The sequence below is a fragment of the Mollisia scopiformis genome (assembly GCF_001500285.1).
Source record: "Mollisia scopiformis unplaced genomic scaffold LY89scaffold_13, whole genome shotgun sequence".
NCBI lineage: Eukaryota > Fungi > Ascomycota > Leotiomycetes > Helotiales > Mollisiaceae > Mollisia > Mollisia scopiformis.
Genome location: NW_017263593.1, coordinates 1,175,156 through 1,202,581, shown reverse-complemented (window position 1 = coordinate 1,202,581; position 27,426 = coordinate 1,175,156). Strand labels below are relative to the sequence as shown.

At 46.6% G+C, this 27,426-nt stretch overlaps 10 protein-coding genes and 1 pseudogene across 11 annotated transcripts; 3 read left to right on the top strand and 8 right to left on the bottom strand.

Moving 5' to 3' along the window:
• Positions 1-2,177: 2,177 nt before the first annotated feature.
• On the bottom strand, positions 2,178-2,981 carry LY89DRAFT_719259 (uncharacterized protein; the record flags this gene model as incomplete). Its single annotated transcript, XM_018218482.1, has 2 exons — positions 2,305-2,981; positions 2,178-2,246 (listed from the first exon to the last, which is right to left on the bottom strand). Exons 1-2 carry the CDS (start codon positions 2,683-2,685, stop codon positions 2,178-2,180), a joined length of 450 nt encoding a protein of 149 aa, XP_018070922.1. The 5' UTR covers positions 2,686-2,981.
• A 958-nt stretch (positions 2,982-3,939) lies between these two features.
• Positions 3,940-5,093, bottom strand: LY89DRAFT_87094 (uncharacterized protein). The gene is made up of 2 exons (XM_018223473.1): positions 4,269-5,093; positions 3,940-4,217 (listed from the first exon to the last, which is right to left on the bottom strand). The coding sequence occupies exons 1-2, from the start codon at positions 4,665-4,667 to the stop codon at positions 4,041-4,043; spliced, it is 576 nt and encodes a 191-aa protein (XP_018070921.1). The 5' UTR covers positions 4,668-5,093; the 3' UTR covers positions 3,940-4,040.
• An 801-nt stretch (positions 5,094-5,894) lies between these two features.
• LY89DRAFT_670063 (uncharacterized protein) lies at positions 5,895-6,492 on the top strand (the record flags this gene model as incomplete). Its single annotated transcript, XM_018213142.1, has 2 exons — positions 5,895-5,915; positions 6,130-6,492. The coding sequence occupies 2 exons, from the start codon at positions 5,895-5,897 to the stop codon at positions 6,490-6,492; spliced, it is 384 nt and encodes a 127-aa protein (XP_018070920.1).
• Positions 6,493-6,553: 61 nt separating this feature from the next.
• On the bottom strand, positions 6,554-7,823 carry LY89DRAFT_87118 (uncharacterized protein). Its single transcript, XM_018223474.1, has 2 exons — positions 7,519-7,823; positions 6,554-7,469 (listed from the first exon to the last, which is right to left on the bottom strand). Exon 2 carries the CDS (start codon positions 7,462-7,464, stop codon positions 6,778-6,780), a length of 687 nt encoding a protein of 228 aa, XP_018070919.1. The 5' UTR covers positions 7,465-7,469; positions 7,519-7,823; the 3' UTR covers positions 6,554-6,777.
• Positions 7,824-13,732: 5,909 nt separating this feature from the next.
• On the top strand, positions 13,733-14,977 carry LY89DRAFT_734661 (uncharacterized protein; the record flags this gene model as incomplete). The annotated part of the gene is made up of 1 exon (XM_018219928.1): positions 13,733-14,977. The coding sequence occupies one exon, from the start codon at positions 13,733-13,735 to the stop codon at positions 14,975-14,977; it is 1,245 nt and encodes a 414-aa protein (XP_018070918.1).
• LY89DRAFT_647218 (histidinol phosphate phosphatase H) lies at positions 14,660-16,311 on the bottom strand. The gene is made up of 2 exons (XM_018211948.1): positions 15,786-16,311; positions 14,660-15,730 (listed from the first exon to the last, which is right to left on the bottom strand). Exons 1-2 carry the CDS (start codon positions 15,945-15,947, stop codon positions 14,993-14,995), a joined length of 900 nt encoding a protein of 299 aa, XP_018070917.1. The 5' UTR covers positions 15,948-16,311; the 3' UTR covers positions 14,660-14,992.
• Positions 16,312-16,604: 293 nt separating this feature from the next.
• LY89DRAFT_t36 lies at positions 16,605-16,692 on the top strand (annotated as a pseudogene). Its single transcript has one exon. The product of its transcript is annotated as a tRNA-OTHER (tRNA).
• A 652-nt stretch (positions 16,693-17,344) lies between these two features.
• LY89DRAFT_734659 (uncharacterized protein) lies at positions 17,345-17,655 on the bottom strand (the record flags this gene model as incomplete). The annotated part of the gene is made up of 2 exons (XM_018219927.1): positions 17,345-17,398; positions 17,476-17,655. 2 exons carry the CDS (start codon positions 17,653-17,655, stop codon positions 17,345-17,347), a joined length of 234 nt encoding a protein of 77 aa, XP_018070916.1.
• A 593-nt stretch (positions 17,656-18,248) lies between these two features.
• On the bottom strand, positions 18,249-19,568 carry LY89DRAFT_87056 (uncharacterized protein). Its single transcript, XM_018223472.1, has one exon. The coding sequence runs from the start codon at positions 19,435-19,437 to the stop codon at positions 18,331-18,333; it is 1,107 nt and encodes a 368-aa protein (XP_018070915.1). The 5' UTR covers positions 19,438-19,568; the 3' UTR covers positions 18,249-18,330.
• Positions 19,569-19,855: 287 nt separating this feature from the next.
• LY89DRAFT_647214 (beta-lactamase/transpeptidase-like protein) lies at positions 19,856-21,677 on the bottom strand (the record flags this gene model as incomplete). Its single annotated transcript, XM_018211947.1, has 3 exons — positions 19,856-20,669; positions 20,716-21,100; positions 21,152-21,677. 3 exons carry the CDS (start codon positions 21,675-21,677, stop codon positions 19,856-19,858), a joined length of 1,725 nt encoding a protein of 574 aa, XP_018070914.1.
• Positions 21,678-21,898: 221 nt separating this feature from the next.
• Positions 21,899-27,310, bottom strand: LY89DRAFT_707748 (multidrug resistance-associated protein). The gene is made up of 7 exons (XM_018217635.1): positions 26,969-27,310; positions 26,390-26,918; positions 24,681-26,339; positions 24,280-24,630; positions 24,120-24,231; positions 23,418-24,067; positions 21,899-23,308 (listed from the first exon to the last, which is right to left on the bottom strand). Exons 1-7 carry the CDS (start codon positions 27,206-27,208, stop codon positions 22,389-22,391), a joined length of 4,461 nt encoding a protein of 1,486 aa, XP_018070913.1. The 5' UTR covers positions 27,209-27,310; the 3' UTR covers positions 21,899-22,388.
• Positions 27,311-27,426: the final 116 nt, after the last annotated feature.

Here is a 27,426-nt window from a genome sequence, read left to right as displayed (position 1 = left end):
TATCGCCACTCAAGGACTGAAAAATGCTTAGGATATCTCAAATACTACGATTTCGAATTTCCGCTTCCGAAAACGGTCACATTGGATAAAGCCGCGGCATCCTATTTCCTTGTAAAAGTTTACGAGACAATTCCCATTGTTATACACTTTGAAACCTTTTTAATACGTGCCCTTAAAAGTCGAGGAACTTTTTTTCCATCAACAATTTTGTATATTTCAATAACCATCATTTCGAAGTAAATGTTCCGCATTTTGCGCGAATCGCGTAAATCGCGCGATATGCGCTACTCGCGGAATCTGGGCCAAATCCTGACGCTTGGTACAGTGGAAGCCAGCATCACTGAACAGCCTGACTACACCGTATTTCTATTTATTAATTCCTGCTTCTATTTCTGCACCTTGGATCTCGCCTTTAAACTTTCAATATTCCCTCCGTTACTCATCACTCGAACCCCTCCAAAATAGTTGTACCTAATGGTACCTAGAGAAGGTCGATCGCATATGCCCTTGCAGCCCGCACAATAGCTATGGCGGCACTTGCAGCAGAATGAAAACTTCTTTGAGTTCTCTTTGCCACACTGAATAATAAGTATCTACACCTCCTTGGTAGTGTCAAGTGCGCTTACCCTAGGACGATGGTTACCTCCACAGCAATACCAACTCTTGTTGAAGCGACTGCTGCTTGATTGTCCCATTCGCTATCCCGATATTTGAACTTCTATTGCCGTGCGAATGCAAAGTCTCGTTTGTATGATATGATGTTGGGGAGTGAGATGAAACGTAAAATAGTGGGAAGGTCCTTCAGTGCAGTGTGAATGGAGAATCCAGCTTCACAGCAATAAGATCGTCGATTATCAAGTGATTGTTTGCCGTTAAATAACGGCTATGCATTAAGTGATGCTCATATCTATATAATGCGAGACGTTTGAAGCTCCCCACAGCTTTACCACCGAGTCGGCGCCCATCCACCAGCGTGAGCCTGCAAACCCACCCCGAAATGTCCAGCATTCCATCTTCACGTCACTCATTGCCTCTTAAGTCGAGGACTGTTGCATTTTCCTTTACAGCCCTCACAATATCCATGATAACAAACTGGACAAATAGACAAGTTCCTTACATTTTTGTTATGACACTATACCTGAGTTAATTTTTGAGCTGGTGTTTTATGTAGCAAGACGCGAGATGCGCGAAATTACTTTTCGTCTGCCCATTCCACCACAACAACGCCAATGTTCTTCGAGATCCGACTGGTGGCTACTTGACTGACCCATGCCTTTAGGCGATCCAGACTTGTAAGTGCAGTGTTGAAAGATGATGAGTGTCTTGAGTGTTCCGAGGGCTTGAGGATATTGGAAAGGTGATCCTTTGGTGGAGGAGTTGTCAAATTTATATTGAGTATTCCGAGCTATGAATAACAACGCAGGACGAGGACATTCACATCACCAATCACTCTCGTCCTCAATCTGAACTATGAGTCAGGAAACATCATGCATTATTCATCTCTACTATCTCACTCCATCCACCACACCTTTCGCTCGCTCGTCCTTCAAATCTCCCAAGTTTCAGTAAATAATGCAGTATTCGCATCTCTCATGACCACAACCAAACTTCCAGCACTTCTCCCTATCAATTGTATTCCCTTGAGTACACTTAAGAATTGCGCTCGTCAGTATAGTCTTGAAGCGCCTTCCAAATCTATCAACTCACCCGCTTGCTACCCCCGGAAATTTCAATCATGTTGCAGCAAAACCAGCCCGTTGCTACTTTGCCTTTATGATTCAGGATGACTTTGGGCTCTTTGGCCTCTGAGGGGGACATAGTGTGTGCGGGTTTTGAAGGATTCATTTTTGTTTTCTTGCAAGTTTTGCACTGTTGGTTCTTTTGTAATTGCGATGGTAGAAGAAGAATTGGTAGAAGGAGAATGAAGGCGCGCTAGCTGGAGTTAAGACAAGATTATATAGCACGTGGAGGAGGTTCCGAGCGTGTCGTTAGTGGCAAGCCATTGAATGTTCGAATCAAAATTGTACACTCTCTGATTGTAAGTCCGGATGTGCTTCCATTCCCAACTTCTCAAAGTCCGTCCCTCTCATCAAACTTGAGATGAGTCTCTAACACCATTTTTCACAGACAAGATCACACTCCCAAGGCCTCAACCTTAACCACAACCCTCCTCTTCCTCAAATCATAGTCAACGTTGGAAGATCCAACTTCTCCCACACCAAACTCTGATCCGCCAACTTCCCATTCTACCCCAACCAATTAGCCACAACCCCCCCTCTCCCACGCAAAAAAAAAAAAACTCACCTCAACCGGAATCAACGTCAAAACACTCTTCCCATCCGTCCCGTTACTAAAAGCCGCATGCCTAACCTGCACCTCCTCCATCCAACTAGGATCTAGGGACACATCGAGCGTGGTATGCGTAAACAGCTGCCCACTCTCATTCCTTACCTCGTACTGCCCCGAATACGCCACGATGCGCCGCGTGATGGCAGCGATCTGGGCATCGGTGGCGGTATCCCAGTCTACGGAGTCGGGAAGCGGGACAGCGGCGCCGGAGCGGATCAGGGCGTTCATGTAGCCTTGGTCGTTGAAGATTATGCGGCCGGTGAGGTTGGTATCTGCGGGCTCGTTGTTTGGTTGGGTTATGAAGAGGAGTTTCCAGACGCCGATTAGTTGTTTCATTTTCGGGGTGGGGTGAGGTGGAGAGGGGGGAGTTGGTGGAAGATGAGAGGACTTGAAAACAGAGTCTGGGGTAGATATAAAGCTGGGTCTAAGTATACGTGGGACGGTCCGGAAGTGTCAGATCTGTTTTTGGTAGTGGTGATGCACAACATCATATCCATATGGGAATCTGTGGTTGGGAACGAGAGCGATCCTTGTCTTGTTTGGCGGAGCAATCAAGCTTATCGGTACCCCATATATCTTGTCACTGCAGATCGTGACATATCAGAAGGAAGAGATCAGAGAAGGTTGCCGAGTGACCGAATGGGGTTTTGTCTGTCCAAATTCCCGATAGAGCGAGACCGAGGTAGGCCACAAGGGAAACGATTGGTTACCGGAATGTACAGATTCAATATCTCTAGGAAATACTGCATGCAACTGTGTCACAGCATTGAAAATTCCCAAAGGCTTATCGAGACAATGCAACTGCGTCGTTCAACTTTATTTCATAACACGGGACACAAATGAAGCCCAAAGAAAAAAGCGGCATTTTGATAGGAAGAATAGCTCCGAACGAGCAATCAAAGTAGCAATGATAAGAAAACCTCCATCCCTTCTTCCGTAGGTATATCATCATCGTCATCCTTATCAGGTTGACATTTTGCCAGAAAGGGTCATGCGCGCCCCTATCTCATTTGCCAAGCGAGGAATCTTTAATCGTTTGGGAGTGCAAGGATTTCAGCCTCAACCCCCACGGGCAGATATGGTGGGCAGGGGCGGTGTTCCGGTTGATCTAGTCTTGAATTGTGAATATGTATAGTGGGGTGTAAGGTTGAATAGTATCTTCGCTGTACTCGTGTTCTGTATGTTTGTAGGCCAGCAATGAGGAGGAGCGGCTCTACATTGTCATCCTGCACCGTTAGTCTTCAGTAACATACAGGTGGAAAGAAAAGGTTTGAGCTTACGAAATAGTAGATATACCAAGCTCAGGTTGAAGTCGCCGAGTGGTTCTTTGTCCTTCAGACTTGACTGTCCTTGGAGGATTGACCTCTTCTTGCTGCTGCTTCATTCTCGAATAGATCGTCCTCTGGAGCATAACTGCGAACTGATCCGATTGGAGCTTAGAGAAATAAAGAGAGATGATGTGCTCGGGGTTTAGTTGCTCCCTTGACATGTGCAGGCATTGGAGCTACCTTCGCCAAATCCATGTAGAGAGATGGAGCGCCAAGGCTACTTCAAAGTTTCCGTCGGATCAGCGTCAAATGCAGAACATTTGGCGGTGTCATAAGCGAAATGATAACCATCGGCAAAGAATTGCAATGAAGTCAAGCCCGTAGACCAAAGAACTGGATCACCGAAGACAGAAGTGACTTGCGTCAACTAGATGACCTAGCATCCGCAGTCTCAAGCACTTCGGCCAAATCCTGCTCACCAACTCCCATATCCGCACTTTCCTGCTGCGCAATCCTCTTGCACGATGGGCAGATTTTATGTGCGCACCTTCCGCATTGAGAATCCATCAAATGGTTTCTGAGCAAGCATTGAATTTTCGACTGTTGATACTCAGCTTCAGCTTCAACAGTGACAATGCTGAAGATACGTACAGGAGAAGATAGAAGGGTGCTTTTTGGATGATGACAGCAGAGCCAGTAGAAACGATATAGATTTGATGGTCTTGGTTGCTCTTTGTCCTCGAAGTAGTTGTTGAGAAGATTCATCATAGATGAATTGGAACGAGTGAGCCATTTTGGCGCTGAGGATTCTTGAGTTGCTGTTGATGAGCTGCTGTCGGACATGGTTGCTGCTTGGTTCTTTGTGGACAACCTGGTTGATATCGAAAGACGCAATGGAGAGCGCAACTGCTGGGAAAATAACTGTGCGAATACTTTGTGGTATATTCTAAGAGATCTTGACCTTGTTGAGCTAAACTCGAATCCGAACTTCTGGCGAACAAGACTTTGACGATCATGTGATCCACTCGTAGCATTGTTCGCAACAGTCATGGAACTTCTCAAGAAGAGCTACTTGGTGACTAGCCATGAGATAGAATCAGTTTCTGTTATGACTGGATGCGATATCCCAAAGTCTATATTAGAAAGCAGTTGCTCCTCTCCTCTCCAAATCGAATGAACTACCAACCATCAAACGACATCTTCATCAAGACCAAAATTTCATACATTAACAACAAAATGCCTGAGACATTGAGACCAAAGTACGAACGAGATAGTACAGAAAGATATTGGCTGTGTCACAAACCACCACCAAACGCTATGAACAAGTCTCCCGTAAGCCCACCACCCATCTTTGGCTAGAAGAATACTGACTCCTGTCTTAGTGTCTTGTGAAGAATGCTTGGAAGGATAAAGCTTGTAAGGGTAGAGCAAATAGACCCTGCAGCCATGAACGGTGCGAACAATGTTTCGACAGTGATCGCGATCTATGAGGAAAGAGTGGATGGCTTGGTTGGTGTACACATAGACAGGGTTTGCCAATAATGGTAGTTTTGTGACCGATATTAGCAAGGTTTATGTCTGATTTAGTGCGAAGTGCCCTATGAGATGGATTGTGTACGTGAGAGCGGGAAATAAATCTAGAACTCTGAAAACTATCGGATCTGCGATACAGTAAGATCTAGATGCCGCCACTTTCTTGGCACCATATGAATAAGGGATAGATGGTATTTCAGCACCCCGAACTTTGTGGAACATGAAATGTGATGATTGAATGGTGAAGTGTCGTTCAAAGGGGAAGTTCTAGTCACAAAAAATGGCAGAACAAAATCCAAGAGCCTATCTCCAACGCGCGCTCTCCTCATTCTCATTCTCATCCTCTAGCTTACGGCAGCCTACGTCTCGCTCAACCAGTATCGTGAGTTCGGATCCAACTGATTATTGGGTATGCTGTGTGCAACATAATGGTGTTGTTCCGGAGGCCTTTGTACGTGCTTTGAAATCTGTGGGGGAATGATGGGTTGCTGATTTGTTGCAGTGCGGAAAGAAAAATCATCTCGAAGATGCGAGCTGTCAGCGATGTTCGCACGCAAATTGTAAAGGCTGTCGAATACATGGGCATGAACCTGTGTTTGTTGGATGGAGAATTTAAGGGAAAATGAGGTGTGTAAGGCGAGAGAGGATTTCTCGAAAATTGGGTTATTTGAATGAAAAGAAAGAACTCAGACATATGGCTCATACCACAACAATCATGAATGCCCGTGAATCTCAAAGCTTACAATGAATAACATCGCAAAGAAGGTACATAATCTCGGAAAATGCTCCCAACGTTTGAGATGTTTCAGCAATCGGACACGCAACCAACCACCAACTCAGACCTTGGCCCTTGAGCAGAATGGTAGACCCCGAGCTAACAGAATACTGGAAATGCTGCCAAGAAGGCGATGGAGTGACATCTGATCAACCAGTGACCAAGTATCCTCACTGAGATATTCCATAGACTGATATCCATTAGTGCCACAAGAAGAATCCTCTCCAATTTGCCTTCTGCCAACGATGCGGAGTATGGAGCTGCGAGGATTGCGAAGTCTTTCCAAAGCCTAAAATTAAAAGGCCAGAGACGGAAAGGATAAGAATTCAGAGGCCGATGTCTGAGTACCGAACATCGAAAAGAGAGGAGAAACCAAGGCTTCAAGGGCACACTGGTGCTGGGCATCGCAAATCCAAGCTCGAGGAGAACAAAAGGCCAGAGACCAAAAGGATGGAGATGCAGAAGTCGACATCTGAGAACAGGGCCCTGACAAAACAAGAGCAGCCAAAGATCGTGGGACACGCTGATTCAGGGACTCGCAGATCCAAGTTCCAGGAACATTTGTAAAGAAGGACTAAGATAGGAATCGCGATGGAGGTTTTGAAATGCTGTGAAGCAAGGTCGATCCGTTTTCAAAATACTAGCGTCATCTCTTGAATGAACTCCTCTTTGTATGTTGTGGAAACGCCTTCAATATGCCCCTTCTCTCGGAAAATCCGAATTTTCCAATAACGCCTGATGACGCCGTGAAATAATTCCATCTTCTAGCCATGGCCCCATTTCTTTTCAATTCTCCATCTTCATCGCTCGCTCTTCGATAGTGTATATCTGGGTATCATCACCATCCATGCTTCACTCCAACCTGCTCATCAGATTCTTCCTCAGCTTGCCGTTGATCACTCCACCAACACCAAATGCCGGGATGATTCTGCACATCCTCGCCACAGCACTCACTGCCCAGTTCTTCTTAACAATGGCCCACCGATCGTTCCAATCCAGCTTTCCGCCCCGATTATAGAGATCTAAACCAAGCAGATGCATCGGCGTGCTGATAATTTGGACCGAAGCCGGAGCAACGAATTGCGCAACCGTCTGCCCACTAACTGCTTTTGAGAACTCCTCGCTCATGTTTCGTGTAATAACAGGACCAAGAAGTGGTGGAACGTTGAACGAGGCAAATATGGTGAGACAATCTCGGAAAGTAAAGAGGAAATAAGATGGGAGTGGTACAGGTCGAGGTGGTCCTCCAGAACCGAACATGCGAGCAAAGGCTTGGTCTTTGAAGAGGCAGAGGCCAACATTTGCTGTTGATGAAGCTGCAAATTTGGCAGTGCCACTGGTGACGTGCGAAGCAGGCTTGTTTTGGGTTGTGGATGTGAGCGTATCGAGGGTATTTGCTGTCAGGTATGTGCCGCCGTACAGCATGCAGATGAGGGCGAAGGGCTTGGAGAACACAATGTTGTGAGGTCGGAGGAGGAAGGTAGTGAAGGATGTCTTTAAGGAGTTCTTGAGGCTTGCTTGACCAGAGGCATTCTGCATAATACCTCTGCAGTGTATGTTAGCGGGGTAGACAGTGAAGGGTGAAAGACTTACTTGTCTATGACAGTGATAATTGGAGCTACCAGAGAAGCTGCGCAGAAGCCAGAAACAAAGTCAGAGGCCAACCGGAGTCCGAGGTTCTTTGTATTCCAACTGCGAGATTCCTGCAATGGAGCTTGAGCAACTTGCTGGATTGGAGTCATAGTCTTGGACGTGTCGTTCTGACCTGGAAGCTCCAGTGGAGGAGCTTTTGGAGTCATTATGAGACCATTGACCTTATAATGGTCTCAGGTCAATGTAGAGGTCGGTCGAAGAGAATTGCGTGCCCGCAAAGATTTTGAAGACTCTGCGGGTCAATTGATGTCGTGCATGCACAAGGTCGAGATCGACCCGCCGATTTCGCCCAAATTTTCTTATCACGATAACAGGGGGCCGATGATAACCTTACCTTCACGTGATACCAGTGATCTTGCGAAGGGATTGAGGAAGACATTGGGCCTTGAGTACGTGAATTTATAATGGATGGTCGTTTGTATAACAATGAAAGACGTTTGCGGTGGGATGAAATCGAAGAAGTTGGAGAAAGGATGTCTTAGAAAAAGAAACGTACGATTTCTACGTTAACCAAGCATTGGGCCCACTTCTCTTCACTGATTCAGTGGAAACCCTCATGGATAACCTCATACTTGCATTATTCCGTGGGACTTGCTGGATAAAAGACAAATCTGACCTGATGATGGTAGCACTCGAAGAACAAAAGTCAGAAAGTATCAAGGAATGCAAAGGCTCGAACGCGAATGAGAGCTCATGTGTATTATCCAACCCGGTTTCCGGATGGACTTTCCATAACAATCATTACGAGTTTAACAACAATAGGACGCTCTCAAAGCTTGGTGATTGTGTCATCTGACATGGTATGGCTCTGAGTTGGGACAATTCCCTGTCATCGTCCGCTGGCTATGTGCTTGTTGAATACATGTGAGAGATAGGAAGTCTACCTCCGATCTCAAAGTCGTAGAAGGAGCCTCTAAAGATAAAAGAAGAGAATACACTCTCATATAATCAGTTGCCAAGAAAGGTTTCATACTACAAGAGTCATAGTGGGGTTGAACAATAGCAACCATTGTCTGCTATGGTGTGGATGTCGTCGACTTTCAGCATGAAATGCAGGCGTCAAACATGATGAAGCATGCTCAAAAAGTGTCAGAGCAAGAAGAACAAGTTCCACAAGCACGCTGTTGAGATATGTCTTAGGCAAATGACATCTGGACCAAAATAGTATCGGCTTGAGCCGAGAAGGACCGGAAAAATTGATGACCGAGGTTGGGGGCGGGCCACGTGATCCACACACTATGACCAGTGGAGGGATTATGATGCTGGAGGAATGTTGTCAAATCCAACGACATGCTCTCCATGCTAGACACAGTCATAAGTGCCTGGACGAGTCAGATATTATCCTATTCCCCGGTCAAATGTCAGACAGTTGAGGACAGCATCGACTCAAACCCCATGCTTTTCCTGACTCGCCCTCCTTCGTCCAACCCAGCGCTCATCCATTCCCAGGCGGCCAGCGCGTCTCCCGCCTTCAAAGCGCAGAAACCGGGGGCGGTTCATAGCCCGCATTCGCAGAATGACAAAGCCTTGACGGCGTTGATGCAAACAAGCCCATGGTATAGCGTGGTCCAGTATTGCTCGCTCAGATCACGACAAGGCTTCCAATCCCTGCGCATACCATCAGCCAACTGGTAACGTTTCACAGGTCAACTTTTTTGCGCCATCCCAGTCGAACAAGCCCCCCAAGTCGAGCAACACAAAAGCCTCTGCTTTCCACCATTTTGAACATTTGTTGCACATCTGATCTACCCTGCAACTTTTGGTCTCCAATGTTTTCCTTGTCGAAGTTTCGGCCATGCCGGGAGGGTCAGGTTTGAGCAAGGCTCTATCCTGACATCGACCTCGGTCAAGCTTGATTTTCGGGAATATAGCTTGTCGCTATTCGATCAACTTGATTTTTTGTTGCACATCTGAGATACCCTGTCAAAGACTGAGATCCCGCCTCTGCTTCTTAGGCGTTGCGACGCCATGGCCGAATATTGAGCGGGGCATTCTTGCATCCCAATTGAGCGCAAGGCAAGGGACCTTGCGTACCACTATTGATACTGCCAACTCGTTGCTGCACATCGGAGAACCCTTGTACCGTTCCTCATTGTGGAAACTGGAGACCAGATTCAATCATGGCTGTGGTAGTCGATGGCAGCTCATGTATTGTGTCGGGACATTTCTCGTCTGAGCACTTCGAAGTTCTGCTTTCATCGACGGAGATGGCAAATCCGAAGCATACCCGACAGATATAGCCTCCTCTTTACCCTGTCCATCTGTGCGAGAAATGATAATGCTGTCGAAATCACGAATTAGTCCATGCTTTCACCCTATCTCAGTCAAGTCCTAGCTCAGAGACCACTGGACGTCATAGAAAAAGCTGAAGAATTGTTGCACATCGCAACCACCCTTGCACCTTCCTTGCGGACTTATACTTGGTGCCAGCGCTTTTCTTATTGCCATCCCAAGTCAGGTTTATCCAAGGTATCGACAAGAACGACAGCAGATCGGATCTTGTACCATGCCATGAGCAGTCCGCCCCAAGTCCGCCAGCTCTAAGCTCGAATGTTGCACATCGCAACTACCCCTGCACCTTCCTCGAAGATTCGGACGTGGTGGAACTGCTGTTCGAGTCCTACTCGTCACAAAGGATAGATGCAATGACTCCGTATGCGCGCCTCTCTAGTGGAAGCGACCGGAGGAAACTTCCAAATATCGACGGGCTCTGTCCTGCAAGACGACAAAACGATATATTTTAGCTTGAATTTTATACCACCTCGACGAGCGACTACGAAACTTCGTATCCTTACTTGGAGACTATCGAAGTCCTAGAAAATTCCTGGTTCGAATGCTACACTTCGCACCACCTGTTTAGCTACCAAAGATATCAGCCCTAGCTTTGCATTCATGCCGCTTTTTAGCACAACGAGTGCTTTGCTCACCAACGCTTGATGATGCGAGGAGTACGGTAGCCGATACACTGAAGTGGCTAGAGGGTGTGCAGATATGAGACAAACTATCGTGTCGGGCGGATCGAATCTCAATACTCCTGGGTGTGGGTCGGGCGAAATGTTGGAATGAACAGGAAATTTTGCGCAGGATTTCCAGCAGGAAGACTGAGAGAGATTGCCCAGAGTGGAGGAAGAGACAGATAGAAAGTGCGTCTCGGCAAATACCGCGACGACTAGACAGAGGAGTAGAGGAGAGGGAAAACAAACAGCAGGAGCATCTCAGAAGCATGGCACCTTCCCAAGTCTGCGAGACTACGACATCGAACAGCTATTACGATCATTCGGCCAACTTGCAGCGCTTCTTCTGGATGAATAGTGTGGGATCCCGCGCATACTATGATTATCTTCCTTCCAATGACCACACCATACCATATTCTGTCTTTGAGGCTCTCTGTTGCATGTCGCGATGTCGATCTTTTGCCTTTTTCCCGGTCTCGAGGCAGCTATTGTTGTGAGTGAGGTGTACATTGATCCTTAGAGCCTCCGGATATCGTTTTATGGCCGAGCCAAAAAGGGTTCCACACCTTCCAATGGTCACACCATACCACGTTTTGCCTTCGAGATTCTTTGTTGCATATCGCTATTTCCATCTTCTACCTTTTTACCGTTCTCGAGACAATTTTTTGATGTCGTGAGGTGCACATTGGGTATCGTTTTATGTGCGAGCCAAAAACGGGCACCACGCTCAATGACCACACCATACCATATTCTGCCTTTGAGATCCTTTGTTGCATGTCGCCGATCCCATCTTCTACCTTTTTACCGATCTCGACACATTGTTATTGTGGGTGAGGCTCTTCTTCCATGGGAGCTACGATGGTGTGGTTTTGCCTTTGAGCCTGCTCTGTGGACTATAATCTCAAACCAGTAAGCACCATTCCCTCCATATTTACACTATACCATATTCTACTTTTAAAACTCTTTGTTGCATATCGCTGTTTCGATGTTCTACCGTTTTCCCGATCTTGAGACAATTTTGTTGTGTGTGAGACTCTTGTTTTCTGGGAGCTACGATAGTGTGGTTCTATCTAGGAGCCTGCTTAGTGGACCGTCATCTCAAACTGCACGAGCAGACACAATTTACTTGTCTTTGATATTCTTTGTTGCATATCGATATTTCGATCTTTTACCTTTTTCCCGATCTCGAAATCATTTTTGTTATAGATAAGGCTCTTTTTCTATAAAAGCTAGAATAGTGTGGTTTTGCCTTTGAGCCTACTCTATGGACTATCATCTCAAACTACACTAACACACACAGTTCACCACGATTTGCGATGCGTCAAACATCATAGTTCCCGTCACCATTCCTGTTTGGATCTCCCAGAGGTGTGAAAATTGTTTTGCTGCACATCGCACACCCCCTGTCACTTTTTAGCCAAGTTGCTAGTTCTCAGCTCGCTGCCAGGATACTTTGCACTAGGTGAGCCTCACATGGCTAAGTGGAGCTGAGCACAACCTATGATATACCCCTCCAGGATGAATTGCATCCATGCTCAACCAGTGTCGTGGGAGGCTGGTTTGCTGCACATCGCACAACCCCTGCACTTCATACTATCGAGGAGTCCGGTACCATAGAACATCGTGTTAATTATTCTCCATGAGTGTCGGTGTACTTTTTATAGCTACACTCCGCTTAAACTCATCTGAGTAGTATACTACCGAAAAGGTAAGATCTACTTGAGAGAACGAACTGTTCTCCATTCAGTATCGTGCTATCATTCATAACCCGCGACTCAAAAGCTAGCTGGTGAAAGGAATATCCTGCCGCCCGATTCCTGCATCTCGCCAAAATGCTACACTCACAACAAACCCTATGCCGTTTTCGAAAGACTTGGCTCGAAGGCTAGGATGGTCCTGTGCACTCCGAAGCTACACTACACGTAGGAAGCATAAAGTCCCTTTGGACGATGATGCCATCGTTATTCACGATGATAAACGGCGACCTCTCGAAGCGATCTCGACGGAGACATCTCCGCTGCCCTCTTCCATGCTGCAGCATACACTACGAGTTTGACAGCGGGAGTCGATGTGCAGCATACCAGATCGAACACAGCTATTTCTATGCTAAGGGAATTTGACAGCGGGAGTCGATATGCAACATACCATGTCTGACCATGCGAAAGTGGAGTTTGACTACACTCCAAGGAGATTGACAGCGGGATAGATGCCATGCAAAGAACAGATCATGTTCGTTGGGTTCGACAAGCGGGAAGACGGCAGCTACATGTTTGAAAGCGGGATAGATGTGCAACATACCAAAGATTGGATAGCATAAATCGAGTTTGTTGCGCGTCGCCACGAGGCTCAAAGTCTTACCTCAGTCTAGTCGGATGCTTTCAGATTGCAAGCCTAGATATTGAAGTGATCGATGAGCTCGTCAATGAGACTACGATGCTCTAAAATCAGTTGGTCGTCTCCTCTTTACAATACACTCATCGCTCTCTTTTAATCGCCTCCGAGCTACCCAATGTTTTCAAAATATCTCTGCAACACTCTCCATGCCGAGTCTTCTGCCCGCAATACTCTGAGAATATGAAATATTTTAACTATTTTTCTGCGCATTATCGAAACAGATGCGTCATAGCCTCGTTCCATAAGTCTTGATGACAGCTAGTCCGCATTCTTATCTCCTGCTCAAGGACTGGAGTGCCGGCCACAGTCTTTCTTCCACTGTCTGGATTGGGTTTAAATTTTCGACGTCAAAATATTTCTCGCGTAGACTAGTAAATAGGCTCCACGTCCAGAGACCTCGATGTTGGTCGGACACTATATTAGAGCCCGCCATCCTTGTCTTACCCACTGCAAAAAAGGTCATGACAGTCTATCTTTTCTTTGGATACGCCGTCGGGAAGTGTTCGCACAATGAATCTCCAGATAGTTCAAGGGTGCTTCCGAATAGAGCAGTAGTGATCTGGGAACACTTGAACACTGTGCCCAAAGTAGCTATAGGGCAGAAGTTGGTGACCCCACACACACCCTCAATTTATTGTTAACTTCGAATTTTCCCACTTGATTGTACAACTCCTGTCTCCGACTTTAAGTGGTCGCTGATGTAATCGACTGTCGCGCAACATTCCTTAGATATCTTATCCCTTGTCTGATAGACACACTTGACACGACCAGCCCCCAGTTTTTCCTTCCAGCAACGACACGATAAAATGCATCTCACAGCATTGTTCCTACTTCCCCTGCCACTTTTTGTTCTCACCCATCCTGTCATTGTCGAGCACGAAACCATCGCTGCTCATCCCATCCAAAATCATGTCGACCCTCTACATCCTATCCAACCACGATGTGTCACCGTCAGGACTACGCGCTCCCTCACAGAACCAGAAACTACAATGAGAGTCAATCCACACACAACTGCACCTCATCGTCCCTCAAACCCACAAAACAAATCCCTCATCAGTCGCGCGCTCTCAATCCTACGAATTTTCAACCCACACTCCACGACACCTCACTCTCCCTCAGAGACCAACTTTCCCAAATACCAACCAAGAATCCTAACACGAACTCTGTCCCGCCGCGACAGCGTAACAATATCCATCTCCAACACTTTCAATAGTACCACAGTCTGCAATTCCCAGAACGACGCAAAATTCGAAGTCGTCAACAATGCCAAAAACGCCGATATCACCGTGGGTGATAACACGAGCCATACTTCTAACTTCCATACCTTCGGGAATAAGAATATGTTGAATTCCACTGGAAGTAACACAGGCGGATGGAATACGAAGAATACTGGGAGCAATCTGACCACACATCGAGAACCGAAGAGAGGAGTGGGAAAGAGAGATTATATCGGGTGGAAAGGATGGTTCGAGGATATTCTGATGGGTGGTGATTATGGAAGATGGGAAATGCCTTGGAGAGCACCTACTCCTGGAACCTCGAAGGGAGATAAGCCGAAGTGGGGAAGTGGAGCAGCTCCGACGAAAGTGGCGAGTCATCATACCTCGAGTAGCAGTCTTGGCGCGGAGCCAACCTTCACACAGAATCCGAAGCCGTCGATGGTTCCTGGGCCGAGTTGGAAAGGCAATAAGACAGATCCGTATCGTCCGAATCATTCGGGCCATGGTTGGCCTCGACCGAAGTTTGGAAATCACACCAAGAACGGAACTGTTCAAGATGGAGAGGAGCACAAGAGAGATATCGTCAACCTCAATATTATGGGTGGAAGCTTGAATAGCACTTTGGCAAGGAGTGGGAATAATAATACTGTGGAAGTTTATGTGATGGGAAATGGAGCGAATGTGGTTAATGTTACCGTAGTCTGGGAAGGAGAAGGGACTGATATGAAGGATTCTGGAAATGGTAACACTGTTCGTGTATATATTGGGGACTCAAATGGTGTCGATATGGGAAACTCTACATTGCAGGTTGTTGGAGGAGAGGAACTCTAGTATCTAATGTGTAATCTATGGCTTAAAAGTCTCTCTAACACTTTTCAACGCTACCTTCTTTACCTTAACCTCCTTCGTACTCACCCCACCTTTCCCCTCCAGCGTCCAAACATCTACAACTCCAAAACTCTCTATATATCCAATCGTAGCCGCATAACAAGTTCCCACCTGATCAATCCCATGACTATCATCACTCAAAGTCAACATCCCACCCATTTCCAAATACTTCTCCACTACACACCTCATCGGATACGGCTCCTTCAACCCCTTCCTCAACCCCGCACTATTAATCTCCATCAAACCCCCCTGCTCAACAATGACCTTCAAATTCCTCTCCACCTTCTCCCAAACCCCCTTCCAATCCCTCAGATCCCGCCCCGGATCCTCAGCCAACAACCGAATCAAATCAAAATGCCCCACCACCCTCGGCTTCAACTCCTTCAACATCTCATACTGCAAATCGAAATAATCCTCAAAGAACCTCTCGTCGCTTCCTCCCGCTTTTTCTCGCGCGGCGGAATACAGTTTCTTGTCGTAATCAATGGGGATCTCGTGGACGTGATGCACTGATCCGATGAAATAATCCACCGCTGGATCGGCTGCTAGTTCTTTGATGAAGGGGCCGTAGGATGGACGGATATATTCGCCTTCGAAGCCGATTAGGAGGGTGATTTGGTCTGCGTATTTCTCACGCAGACGTTGCGCTTCGAGGAGGTAGGCTTGGTGGCGGGGTGCGAGCGGGGCGATACTTTCCTGAGAATTAAATGTTAATATGGAGATGGAGAGGGCTCTGGGAGGAGTGAGGTACTTCTTCGGGGTATAGATCTTTCTCTGAGTCTCGTGGCATGTGTTCGGTTAGGCCGAAGGTTGTCATTCCCCGTGCGATGGCGGTCTGGATTATCTGTTCCAGGACATCTTTTGCGTGGCCCGGACAGAATTGTCCGGAGTGACTGTGCATGGAGAACGCCATGGTGGGTGAAGGGAGGGATGGAATAGGAGGAGCTTCAAGTCTTGGGGAAGATAAGAAATTGTGGTTGGGATGTTCGCCCGGTTCTCGTTAGGCGGGCCGAGATTTGGATAGCACCACGAATGAATCCGCAGTACTGATGAACGTGATTCAGAGTTCTACTTCCTCCCTAGGACACCGCATTTACCTAGGTATGGTTGCGAGCGCCAGCGACGGGGGTCGCTGAAGGTTTGGATTTGTAAATGGAGTGAGTGGCTTTCCTTTGGACAAAACTCACGTCCCGCAACTCAAATGGATAATTCTGCGTTTATAACAATAAGTTCTGAATAGCTTCAAATTCTGGGTCATAAAGTGAAGCATACCTAGGTAGGTACCTAGGTAGTAGAATGTCATGCGCGAATAGAAACCTGTGACTGTCACATGCATCCTGCACCTTCCCACTTTCGGACTGCTGGAAAGTGGACATCCAATTATAGTAGAGTATGTGACTCTTTTACGGGGCTGATCCCGACCCCGCAGCTAAAGCCCGTATGTTGTTAAATAAGCACTTTTTCCAAAAATGCTATCGAATCATTGCCAAAGTTCAAGTTAAACTTGATCTACACAGGCTGGTACGTTACATTCTGGACAAAACTCCCAGAACTCTATGCTAACTCGCCTTCTAGCTTGGCGCAATGGTAGCGCGCGGTCCTCCTACGACTGTAAGGTTGTAAGACTGAGGTTGCGGGTTCGAGTCCCGTGGTGGTCGACGCAAAATGATGATCTTTTTATTTTTTTTAGTTCGGATCCTTCGCTGCATTTTTGTTTCAACTCTAGTAGACTTTGCTTCGAGGCCCTGTCTGACTTTTTGGATTTTCTTTTTGCTATTGTGGAGTAAGCGAACTTCCCGTCGATTAGTAACCGAGTTGCCAATATATATAAACCCGTTTCATCGGATAATAATGTAGAAGTTTTTCTCCTTGCTTTTGTTTTATGTCTTGAACAATATTCTTACTTATTCAATCGTTTGTTTTCATTGTATAATCTGTCCTGGTCGTCCTTGGATATGCCTCCCTAAGAGCGTTGGGACTTGGATTTTGTTTCACTTCAAGATTAAAGCTCGAAAACTCTACTTCTGGCTATATGCTTGACTTGCATACATACCTCTGAACATTATCTAGATTCTAAATTTACAAGCGTTAAACGACCTCACTGGCCTTCATTTGTTAAAAAGATTTTCCTAGTGATTATGAAGTAACCTTACTCATTGAGAACTTGCAGCTGCTTCGTCGTCCTCGTCGAAGATCCATTCGAATATTATTCACAGATAATTCAAAGCAAGTAAATTGATTTCAGCGTAGCCTTTGCATTTGCACGTAGATATGGGAAAACCTGGTAGGAAAACCACACCAAGGCCAAATTCAACTCAAAATTCCAACATCCCACAAAGCTTTGAACGCTTCGACGACTTGCTTCTAAGTCTAATCCATCAACATGAAATCGTCAGCTCTCTAAACGGTAATATCATATCTCGGGATCATCAGCCACTTACACAGAAGCCATTATCGCCGTTCCTGAAGTCACAAGGATTACAATCGGGACCAGCAGGGCCAGCACAGCCAACAGTCTTGCTGCACGCAACCTCCTCACAAGCAAGTCTCTTCTCTATATCTCCTGGGAGTCTAGGTATGGCCACAATTGCTGGTACAGCGATAGTAGCCGCGGCGAACATCGTAGTTAGAATGATTAAGAAATGCATATTTGTTGAATAGTCTGGTCTGGGAGATGTGGTTTCCGTCCAAAGGGAAATTGAGTTGCTTAAGAAGCCCATAGCTTCACGTAAAATCAACTTATTGCTTGAGGTGAACTACACCTTCGTGCCGGGAGAGCTTCTAGGAATTTCCGCAAACATGAGCCTAATATTTTCCCTTTACTACTGTAGATTGGCCTAGTATGCGACACTTCTCCTCGGGCCGAACCAAGAAATTTGGAATCACCAGATCTATGCCGTCAGTTCTGAGGATCGCCCATTTCTCGAGGCCGAAGAAAACTTTTTCAGAGGTCAGGTCGGCTTTGTCACCTGGCAACTCTCTCGTCGCCTCTCTCTAGTTACATTTGGTACGCCGTCCGTAGTGCTTAGTAGGAATCTCAATGATGTAATTTGTACATCTACGCCGTACGCGCGGATGTTCGCTCTTTTCGTTCTTTTCGTTTCAGTTTTATTGAAGATTTCAATGCATGCCGTTGTCTCTGCGGCGCAAAGGAGCTTACGGCCATTTTTGAGGTATAATCCCACACGGCACAGTTAAGCAGAACAAGTATTACGTTGTTATGACACATTTAACTCATTGATGACGTTGTAAAGTAAAAAGGTTGCCATTGAGAGCAATTCTCACGGATGGACTGATCATGATACACGTCTAAAGCCCACCCTTCCTCCCACAGCATCAAATGCTACCTCCAAAGCCCGATATACATGTCGTCCTGTATTGATAAACGGAACTCTAGCATCACTCAAAGTCACAGACACCTTCGTAGGAGTAACTCCACGCTTCACATTCACTCCCACAATAAAATCATCAGTAGCCACCCCGAAATCAACCTTCACTCTTGAACCCTCAACAAGCAAAGTTGTATTTGGAGACGTCGAAACTGAGGCGTTGGATGGAAGTGTGATGTACGAGTTATTCAAACCAGTATCAAGAAGTGCTGTGCCCATTGAACATGGCGCGCTGTCCACGGACATGCAAGCAGGTATTGCTCCCCAATCGTATGGACTCCGCGGGACTGTAGAATGGATCTTAGGAAGTTGGACATACTGCATGCCGTCCATGTTTGCCTCTGTAAGTCCAATGGTGATACCCTTTTTCGTGATGATGTAGCCTGCTCTGAAGTCTTTTGACAATGTGCCGCCAATGGAAACGATGTTTATGAAAGGATTCTTGTCTGGAGTTCCCTGTGGCATCCCATCTCCTTGTCTGTCGAAACCAACACCCATAATCCTGATGCGTTTTGGGGAATAAGTTATTGGTGGTAGAGTTCCATCTGGATTCTTAGGACAAGACCCTTTGTTGATGGTTGCATTATATTTCGCACCATTGCAAACGGTGACTGAAGTCACACAAAGCACTGGAACTTGAGCATGAATCAATTCATGATTCGGATCACCAAAGTTGAAGTAGACGTCTTTGGGAATCCAATTCCCGTTATACAGCTTTTTGCTGCTGGAGAGGTACTCCCAGCCTTGAGGATAGCGTTCGGCTTCTTCTGCGGTCCATTCAGGGATGTCTGCCGCTGAGATTACCATTCCAGTGCTACCGGTATCCACGAATGGTATGTAGTTCGTGGATGCTGCTTTCGCTGCAAATCGGAAGTTCACATTCTGGTAATCTGTGAAAGTAATGCCGCCATCATCAACAGGTAGAAATGGAATGAGTGCTGATGCGTTGGACCCGGCAGTCGCTGAAGCAGCGAGCAGACAGCCTATGCTGAGAGCCTGGAGAAAGGTCTTCATGTCGCAGTCACTGCGTGGAGGCACCCCTTGTGGAGATGCTTGCTCTCCTTAGGTCCGAGGGCATAGTTGTGATAAAGGTTCTTAATTCTTTGTCTTCCACGGAAACTGCGACACAAATATTTGTTTGCATCATGAACGGTCTCGTCGGCCGACGATTACTGTGAGGTTACATTATCCAGGCAGCTGAGTGCCCAGAACCCCACCTGCCTTGGTAGGAATAGCGTTCTGCTCGCTGAAGCTTTAGGCGTGATCACTGCGCTTTCCGCGCGTTTTGCGCTCATCCCGCCCACCGCGCCCTCGGCATGGAATGCGCAGTCACTTGACTGTTAGGGTGTTACAATGGCTCTGTTCTAAATACAACGGCATCTACACGAAAATACAATCAATTCATATATGTACGTCCATAAAACTCCCTTCTTTACCCCACCTTCGACAAAACAATCCTCAACGCCAACGGCGAAATACTAACCACCTTTCCGTCCTTATCCAAATCAAAAATAAATTCATCCAGCGCTTGAGCCCCATAAACCAACCCTGTAGGATCAATCCAGGTCCCACAAGTCGCCAGAAACATACTATCCTGCAACGTATTCGACAAATCCTCAAATACCGCTTTCATAGAAAGCTGTTTACTCCCATCCGCATTCACGACTTGCAGATCCGTAGGATACAGTCTCGCGCTGAAATTCTTACTGACGTAATTATCAGATAGAAGATTGGCTACGAGCAGCATATCCGTTCCATTGCTGATCCAGGAACTGATTCCGATCCCAGGACGATTCGGATCAGTAGCAAGAACGATGGAGGAGTTGAGTGTGCTGCTTTGATATGTGCCTCCGTAAGTAGACTGAGCTTCTTCTCTGGCAGTTTGTTCCATAGCAGGAACGATCGCATTCCCAAATATATCAGCAATTTCCCAATTACTAAGTGCTCCATCACCCGCAACCAGAATCGAGAATCCGATGTCGTATTCTGGGAGTAGTGAAATGAGAGAGCTGTATGAGCCGATTACGCCAGCTTTGTTGAATGCGGTTATTAGTTCATAGGGTCTGTCGGGATGGAGTTGGATTCTTCGGAGACCCCATGGCCAGCCGACTGTTTCTCGAATATCTGAGGTCAGAGTTGCGGGCTGGAGCCAGCGATTTGTTTGTGCTGAGCTCAAAAGGGTGGAATTCATGATTGAACGACCGAACGAGGCGAGGTCGTTTGCTGATGAGTACATGCCTCCCGCCCTGGAAAGTATCAGTGAAATTCTGCATCAAGGTGAAGGTGGCTTACGGAGTTTCGTCTCCAAGTTGTACAGCCCACTGAGTAGCTTTCCATGTTCCAGGAATCACTCCCAGAGATTCATTCGGGGCGTTGTAAAAAGTGTGACTGAGACCCAGTGGCTTTAGAATTCCGTCTTCAATGGAAGATTCGAAACTTTTTCCAGTAATACCTTCAAGTGCATAGGCGAAAACCTGGAAAGCAATGTTCGAGTACGCTGGAGTCTCAGCTGATGCAAAAGCTGGATACAGATGTTGAAAAGTCTCAAAGAATTGTGTACGGTTGCAGAGTGGATAAGCACCACAGGGAGGAATTTGAGCTGATGCTAAAGGAGGAAAACCCAATGCAATGGACTCATTTGGCTTCATGGTCAAGCTCAGCTCTCCAATGACCGTATCTGGGTCTCATCAGCTGTATTTTGTCTAGGTCTGCGATCTGGATGACTTACTATCATTTGCGATTCCAGCCATGTGACTTGCTAACTCTCCAATCGTGATATCACCCCACGCCACCTTCGTGAGTGCATTTCCAGATTGATTAGCAGCGAGTGCCGCAAGCTCAGGTATATACTTCGTGACGGGCTCGTTGAAGTATACATCTCCCGCGGCAATCAAAAATGCATATATAGCGAAGGCTTTCGTAGGACTTCCTATTCTGAAGACCGTGTCTGCATCAACCTTCGTGACTCCAGTGGTGTTCTGGTTTGTGAGGTTCTGAGCTGTGTGTGAGTGCTCGAAGAGTGGTGTCGAGCTAGTGGTTGAGAAGACTTGAATAGAATACGAGTTATTGTAACTTCCAGTCGAATTGTCTGCATCTATCGCCGTGAACAGGCTCGTCAGGTTCTGAATCGCGGCGTTCAGTACCGCACTCTTGGACAGATATTGAGGTTTTGGGAATGTCGGTCCCATTAAGGGACAATTGGTTGCTCCATTGCATAACGATATGCATGAAAGTACAAACAAAAAGTAGAGCATCGAAATGAAAGACATATTGAACTTGATGGCACCATCTTCACAGTGAGAATCGGTGAATTATAACTACGATACAATATAATTTATCCTAGCTCCGGCCCTTGGAATCCGTTTCCAACTACGGAACTTACCTCGGGACTTTTCGTCCGAAATTTTAAAATAGATCTGGGCTATGGAGATTTCGGCAGGAAGCCGTTATGTATAGGCAGAGTTGATGGAAGATGGTGAACGGAATACTAAAATGTGGGCACCCGAGTGCTTGTTGAAGGGTAAAAACGCGTTCCTCAAATTTATATTGAGCTTCAATATCGCTAATCTAGGGTGTTGTTCCTGAATGCTTGTTTATCCATATGAAGGTGTGGGAGGTACGTATTACCCTATCAAGGAGCCCCGCACGCTTGGCCTCGCTTAGCGTTCAGGGGAAATAACGTCGTGATGGAGATCATAGCAGATTGAGGGAGCACGTTTTTGAGGTGAATGAAGGGCATCCTTGGCTGAGATAGCAATTCTCGGTGTTCTGTGGTCTGTTTACGATGTTCCGTGTGAACCAAAAAAGCCCATTCTGCCAAGGTAGTTGATCGGAGACGGTTTTTTTTCTTGTTGAGAAAACATTGACTCGACACAAAAGGTCAAAGGAATAGAACAGAGGAGTCATCTGTTGATTACACCATATGTGTACCAAGTTGTAGGGTGCCTGTAATGTCCCGACTCCTATCAATTCTGCGCATCCCACAACTGCTTCCACCATCCACCCTTCATTTTCATCAATTCTTCGGGATGCCCCAACTCCACAATCCTCCCCTTATCAAGCACAACAACTCTATCACACCAGCTCAGGCTACTCAATCGATGAGCGACGGTGATTACAGTATGGTCTTGGAACTCCTCCTCGATGACTGCTCTCATTACAGCATCGGTCTTCTTGTCGACGCTACTAGTTGCCTCATCGAGGACTAAAACCCGACTAGTATCTTTCCGAAGTAGAGCACGAGCAAGACAGAAGAGTTGTTTCTGTCCATGGGACAGACCGATGCTATCAACTGATTGGGATAAGTCGCCACCGTCAGCAATCTGTTCCCAAAGCCCGACCTTTTTGAGGGCGTTGATGATGGATGTGTCAGATATTGGCTGTTGTGACCTCGAGGTTGTGGTTGGTAAAGCTTCTGGAGCTTCAAATTCTTCCGACTCCGCTTCAGACATGATCTTGGTGGTGTATGGCGCAGCATTGAAACGAGCGCTGCCAGATAGTAGGCAGGGTTCTTGAGGAATTACGATGATAGAGCTTCGAACCTCCTCCCTCGACAGCAGTGAGATATCCTGGTCATCGATAGTGATGGTACCCGTGTGTTCAGGAGAGAGACGAAATAAAAGGCCTATCAATGTCGATTTGCCACTGCCGGTTCTGCCGCAGATACCAATTTTCTCTCCACCTTTGATACTGAGGTCAATTTCATGGAGAACATTTTCCGAGTCAGATGCATATCTTGCAGAGACACTGCCAAAAGTCACTGCACCTCCTTGAGGCCATCCGCCAGCAGGTTTCTCGACCTCTTGTGGTCGAGATTCTGGCTTGACATCCGCTTCTAGCTGCTTGAGCCTAGCAACTGCTCCTATCGAAGTCTCGAGGGTAGTCCCTGAATGATGCAGTAGTCAGCAGCGACTCGACAAAAATCGACTTGGAAGACCTGGGGACAGTGGGCCGAGTATATCGAAACAAGGAAAAAGCATTGTTCTCAGACGTACAATATTGAATAAGCGCTGCAGCCATTCCTCCAAAATCCAATACATTCAGCAAGCCGATACCAATAGCAACGCCAGATGTTGTATTCTTCAGCTGCGTCGCGAAGCTGACCAACAATACTGCCATACAAGCAACCAAAAGATCCATAACAAAGTTGAGCCAGCGCTGAATGCAGAAAAGAAGGTAGAATGGGCGTTGCGAAGCATCTAATCTCTTGAGGAAGGCTCTCATCAATTTATCTTGCCAACCAAAGGCTCGAATAGTGGATAAGCCTTCTATTGTCTCCGTGAATGTACTGAAGAGAGGAGACTGCAATTCTAGATCCAGAATACGAATCTGTCGACTTGTTCGCAGGTAGAAATTTTGAATTGCATACAAAATAGCGCCTAAGAAAGGCACAAATGCAAACAAGTAGTAGGCACCATAGCACATAAGAACGAGACTCCAAAGGACCTCTAACGTCGTGTGCACAGTCTGTAAAAGAGCGATTGGCAGTTGAATGTCGACGATGGTCATGTCTTGACTGAAACGGTTCAATATGATACCACTATCAGTATTCGTGAAGAAACTCAAAGGCGCTGCAAATACGACGCGAGTGAGAATCCAATGCAACCGTCGGCCAGCAAGGGGACCCATGCTGACCAGTATAGTGCTAGGACGGGTTAGCAGCTTCAACCACAGATCTTCAATTATCTGTTGCTAACCGTAAGTAAGCTACTTGCGAAGATAGTGCCAAGCAAGGCAGTAGAAAAGCGGCACAAATAAACAAGTTAGTATGGCCACCACTTGCGTCACTCCACCATCCGACCAGGAGCTCTTCACTGAAGTCAGCCATGAACCAAAAACACTTAGCGGGAAACTCACGTATTAGTTTATAAGCAGAAACAGAAAATATCTCAAGGCTTACAAACAGACCTAGTCGTGATAAAGACAGTGCTTTCCGGTAGTAGTTGTATACTGAGAAGTCTCCAAGTCTTCGTGCATCGTTTCCCGTATCGCCTGTTGGAATTGAAGCCGGAGCTGTGAAAGAGCGGAGATTACGCATTTCTTCTTTTCCCAAATCGCTAGATTGATCTAGGCATTTCTGTGACTCTGCAATAGCTAATGATTTGATATATCCATCCGTCGACTCAAGCTCGGCGACATTGCCCTGCTCAACGATGCTTCCATCGGGGCCGAGAGCAATAATGTGATCTGCTGAACGCATGTGATGGACTAGGATTGTCAGAATGAGCCTGATCTTCGAGATTGAGGTCCGAATTTACCTGCGTGTGTGGCCAAAATGATTGTTGTCCTCTGTTGTCGCAAGATACCTGAATTCGAGAACAGGCGAGAGAACACGAGTGCCTCGGTCTTCGCATCCAAAGCGCTGAGAATATCATCCAATATAAGTAGAATTTGTCTTTGATAAACTGCTCGGGCAAGAGCGAGACGTTGTCGTTGACCCCCACTCAAAGTTAGACCACGGCTGCCGATCAGAGAATGTTCTCCCCGAGGAAAGAGCTCGATGTCGACATCAAGTGCACAAGCGTAAATTACACTTCGAAGCCATACTTCATCGACATCTTCTAAATCATCTTCGGTACCAGCTATTATTTGCCTTACTGTACCATTTGGCAGCCAGGCACTCTGACTGCAATATCCGATATTTTGAGCATCCAACCGGATGAAACCCTTATTACTCCTCAGTTCCCCCAGCAACCCGAGAAGCAGACTCGTCTTTCCCGAGCCTACAGGTCCAACAATCATGGTAATTGTGCCCCTTTTTAGACTCGAGGTTGCGGATTGAACAACATTTGTATTCTTTGAGTAACCTAGGGACAGACTGTCCAGTAAAATTGCATGCTCATTCTGAGACAGTCCCCCTCGGGGTGGTAGGATTTGCATCTCGATTCCTGAGGTTGATGCAGCAGGACTGCCACTCACTGGAAGATTCAATAATCTGTCGTCCGCTTGCTCCTCTCGTAGAAGGAATTGCTGAATCCTGTCGAAGCAGGCAAGAGATGACATTGTGGATGGAATCATTGTGATTACCATCGACAATGGGTTTACTATTAGCCCTAGTATAGAGAGGATAGTGTAAGCCTGCGCTGTGTTCAGAGGATGCCCTCTACCTGACCTCGCACGAACAACATAAACCATGAAGACAAAAGGCGGCGAGTACAATCTTGCCAGCCCCCCAAAAACATTCATCCAAATGATCATCCAACGAAGTCCCTTCATGCGATGCAGTTCTCGGACGCGCTGGCTTTGAAGGAGAGCCTGTATACGCGGTCCAAGTCCCATCATCCTCGTGCTTACTATTTCGCGGAGGGCAGATGCAGCAAGAGCTACCCTTTTCTGAGTGGCTTCGTTCCAAGTCTTGCGATACCCTACCATTTTCTTTCCAATCACAAAGTAATTGATGCCTCCAGAAACGAAAGCGAGAATGAGGGGCACAACGAAGCCTACTCCAGCATAGAGCCATAACAGGTACACGCCAATAGCGACTTCAACCGTGCACGCCCATATATCATGGAGCGAGTCGAGAGAGGTTGTGATACCGCCAACATCAGTAGACATCAAAGTTACTGCAGGAGCATCTTTAGATCCCACTAAATTCAACTTCAAGGTCTTAGAATAAATCATGGAAACCAAGGCACCGCGCAGCACTGTCATACCACGATACGTTGCATGCTTGTATCGCCCAGTCGCCACAGCGCGACCGATGTAGACGATCGCAGTGGCGCCAATCAAGCCATATCCGACGTTCGTGTTATCTAGAGACAATGGTTCAGTGACGAATCTTGTCGTTCTATTGATAAGGAACGGTTGAGCATAGTTGAACCCAATCAAGCAAAGCCGAGGAAACACGGGTGCTAGAAACTGCCACTTTAATGCCGTAAAAGTGCTCTTGACAAGAGGATGCTTGGTGTCCTTGTTTACTGCAACCATTAGTGTAAGTACCATAATCAATGATAATGAAAAGACATACCTCGATCCCAAGAAGCCTGTGATAGAACGTGTAGCTTTTCAGATTGTAGATTAGGATCAAGCGTGTACAAATCCTCGAAAGCAATGACCTTCCTGAACCCAGTCCTGAACAGTCGGTTAAGCCACCAGAAGACGCTCACATTGTATACACTACTCAATGCTTCTGGTGTTGTCCAGCGATAAGGCGGTGCTAGATATGGACCTTTCTCTACTGCTTCAAGAATGAGCAGTGTTGCTTTGGCCGAAAATGATGCCGAGAAAACACCAGCAATTGTGTCTAAACCAGGAATCATCCAGAGTGTCCTGAGCTGTACCGCATCAAACAGAACAGAGAAGAAGAGATAGAGGTTGATGATCGCTGAAGGCCGGATAGATTTAACGTGCTCGAAATGAGACAAGACGCAGATGAATGCTGCTCCTGCAAAGGACAAGACAGCGGCCGAGATGGAGACTTCGGTTCGCTCAGTAGGTGAGAGGCACCAAAGCACCAGCAGAACAATCTGCAGGATAGCATAAACTACGGCTATGACCTGAGAGTGTCAGTATCTCTAATTCTCCACCAAATATATGAAAGCCATACGATCTTCGATGAATGGATGGGACTTGACACAGCCTTGACTTCGCCTCGGATGACGGTTGCCAGGCGAATCGGGGATAATAGAATAAGGAATAGTGATGGAATGAGTGACAAGAAGATCTGTTCGAATAGCAAAGTGAAATCGAAAGAACGACAGTTGAGGGCAATAGCTGGCCCAAAGCTGTTGTCACTGCCGATCCGACATGTTTGATTGGGAAGCAGCGTCTGAATCGAAGTGTTCATTGTGCTAGATGCATTCAGATAGCAAGTTGAGAGACTCTTATAAAGCTAACGAACATCACAAAGATACTTTCTGTGCCTCTTAAGGCACTCTATATCGAAGCGCAAGTAGCAGTACATGAAGCAAGCATGTAAGCACTTGTTCGGATAAATCCAACCCCACTTTGCCGAGGCCTCTAGTATTTTTTTGAGGTACACACGTGACACGCGATAACCAAATT

Excerpts from the sequence above, each read along its gene's own strand:
- LY89DRAFT_87056 (XM_018223472.1), bottom strand. The coding sequence starts at position 19,437 with ATGAAGACCTTTCTCCAGGCTCTCAGCATAGGCTGTCTGCTCGCTGCT.
- LY89DRAFT_87118 (XM_018223474.1), bottom strand. The coding sequence starts at position 7,464 with ATGCAGAATGCCTCTGGTCAAGCAAGCCTCAAGAACTCCTTAAAGACA.
- LY89DRAFT_707748 (XM_018217635.1), bottom strand. The coding sequence starts at position 27,208 with ATGAACACTTCGATTCAGACGCTGCTTCCCAATCAAACATGTCGGATC. Across the intron at positions 24,232-24,279 it reads TTCTGCTTATAAACTAATAC|AGCTCCTGGTCGGATGGTGG; the intron begins GTGAGTTTCCCG and ends ACTTCAGTGAAG. Across the intron at positions 23,309-23,417 it reads TGCAGCGCTTATTCAATATT|GGACTACCCTCGAGACTTCG; the intron begins GTACGTCTGAGA and ends TGCATCATTCAG.
- LY89DRAFT_87094 (XM_018223473.1), bottom strand. The coding sequence starts at position 4,667 with ATGACTGTTGCGAACAATGCTACGAGTGGATCACATGATCGTCAAAGT. Across the intron at positions 4,218-4,268 it reads GCACCCTTCTATCTTCTCCT|TCGAAAATTCAATGCTTGCT; the intron begins GTACGTATCTTC and ends GAGTATCAACAG.
- LY89DRAFT_647218 (XM_018211948.1), bottom strand. The coding sequence starts at position 15,947 with ATGGCGTTCTCCATGCACAGTCACTCCGGACAATTCTGTCCGGGCCAC. Across the intron at positions 15,731-15,785 it reads AAGATCTATACCCCGAAGAA|GAAAGTATCGCCCCGCTCGC; the intron begins GTACCTCACTCC and ends TTTAATTCTCAG.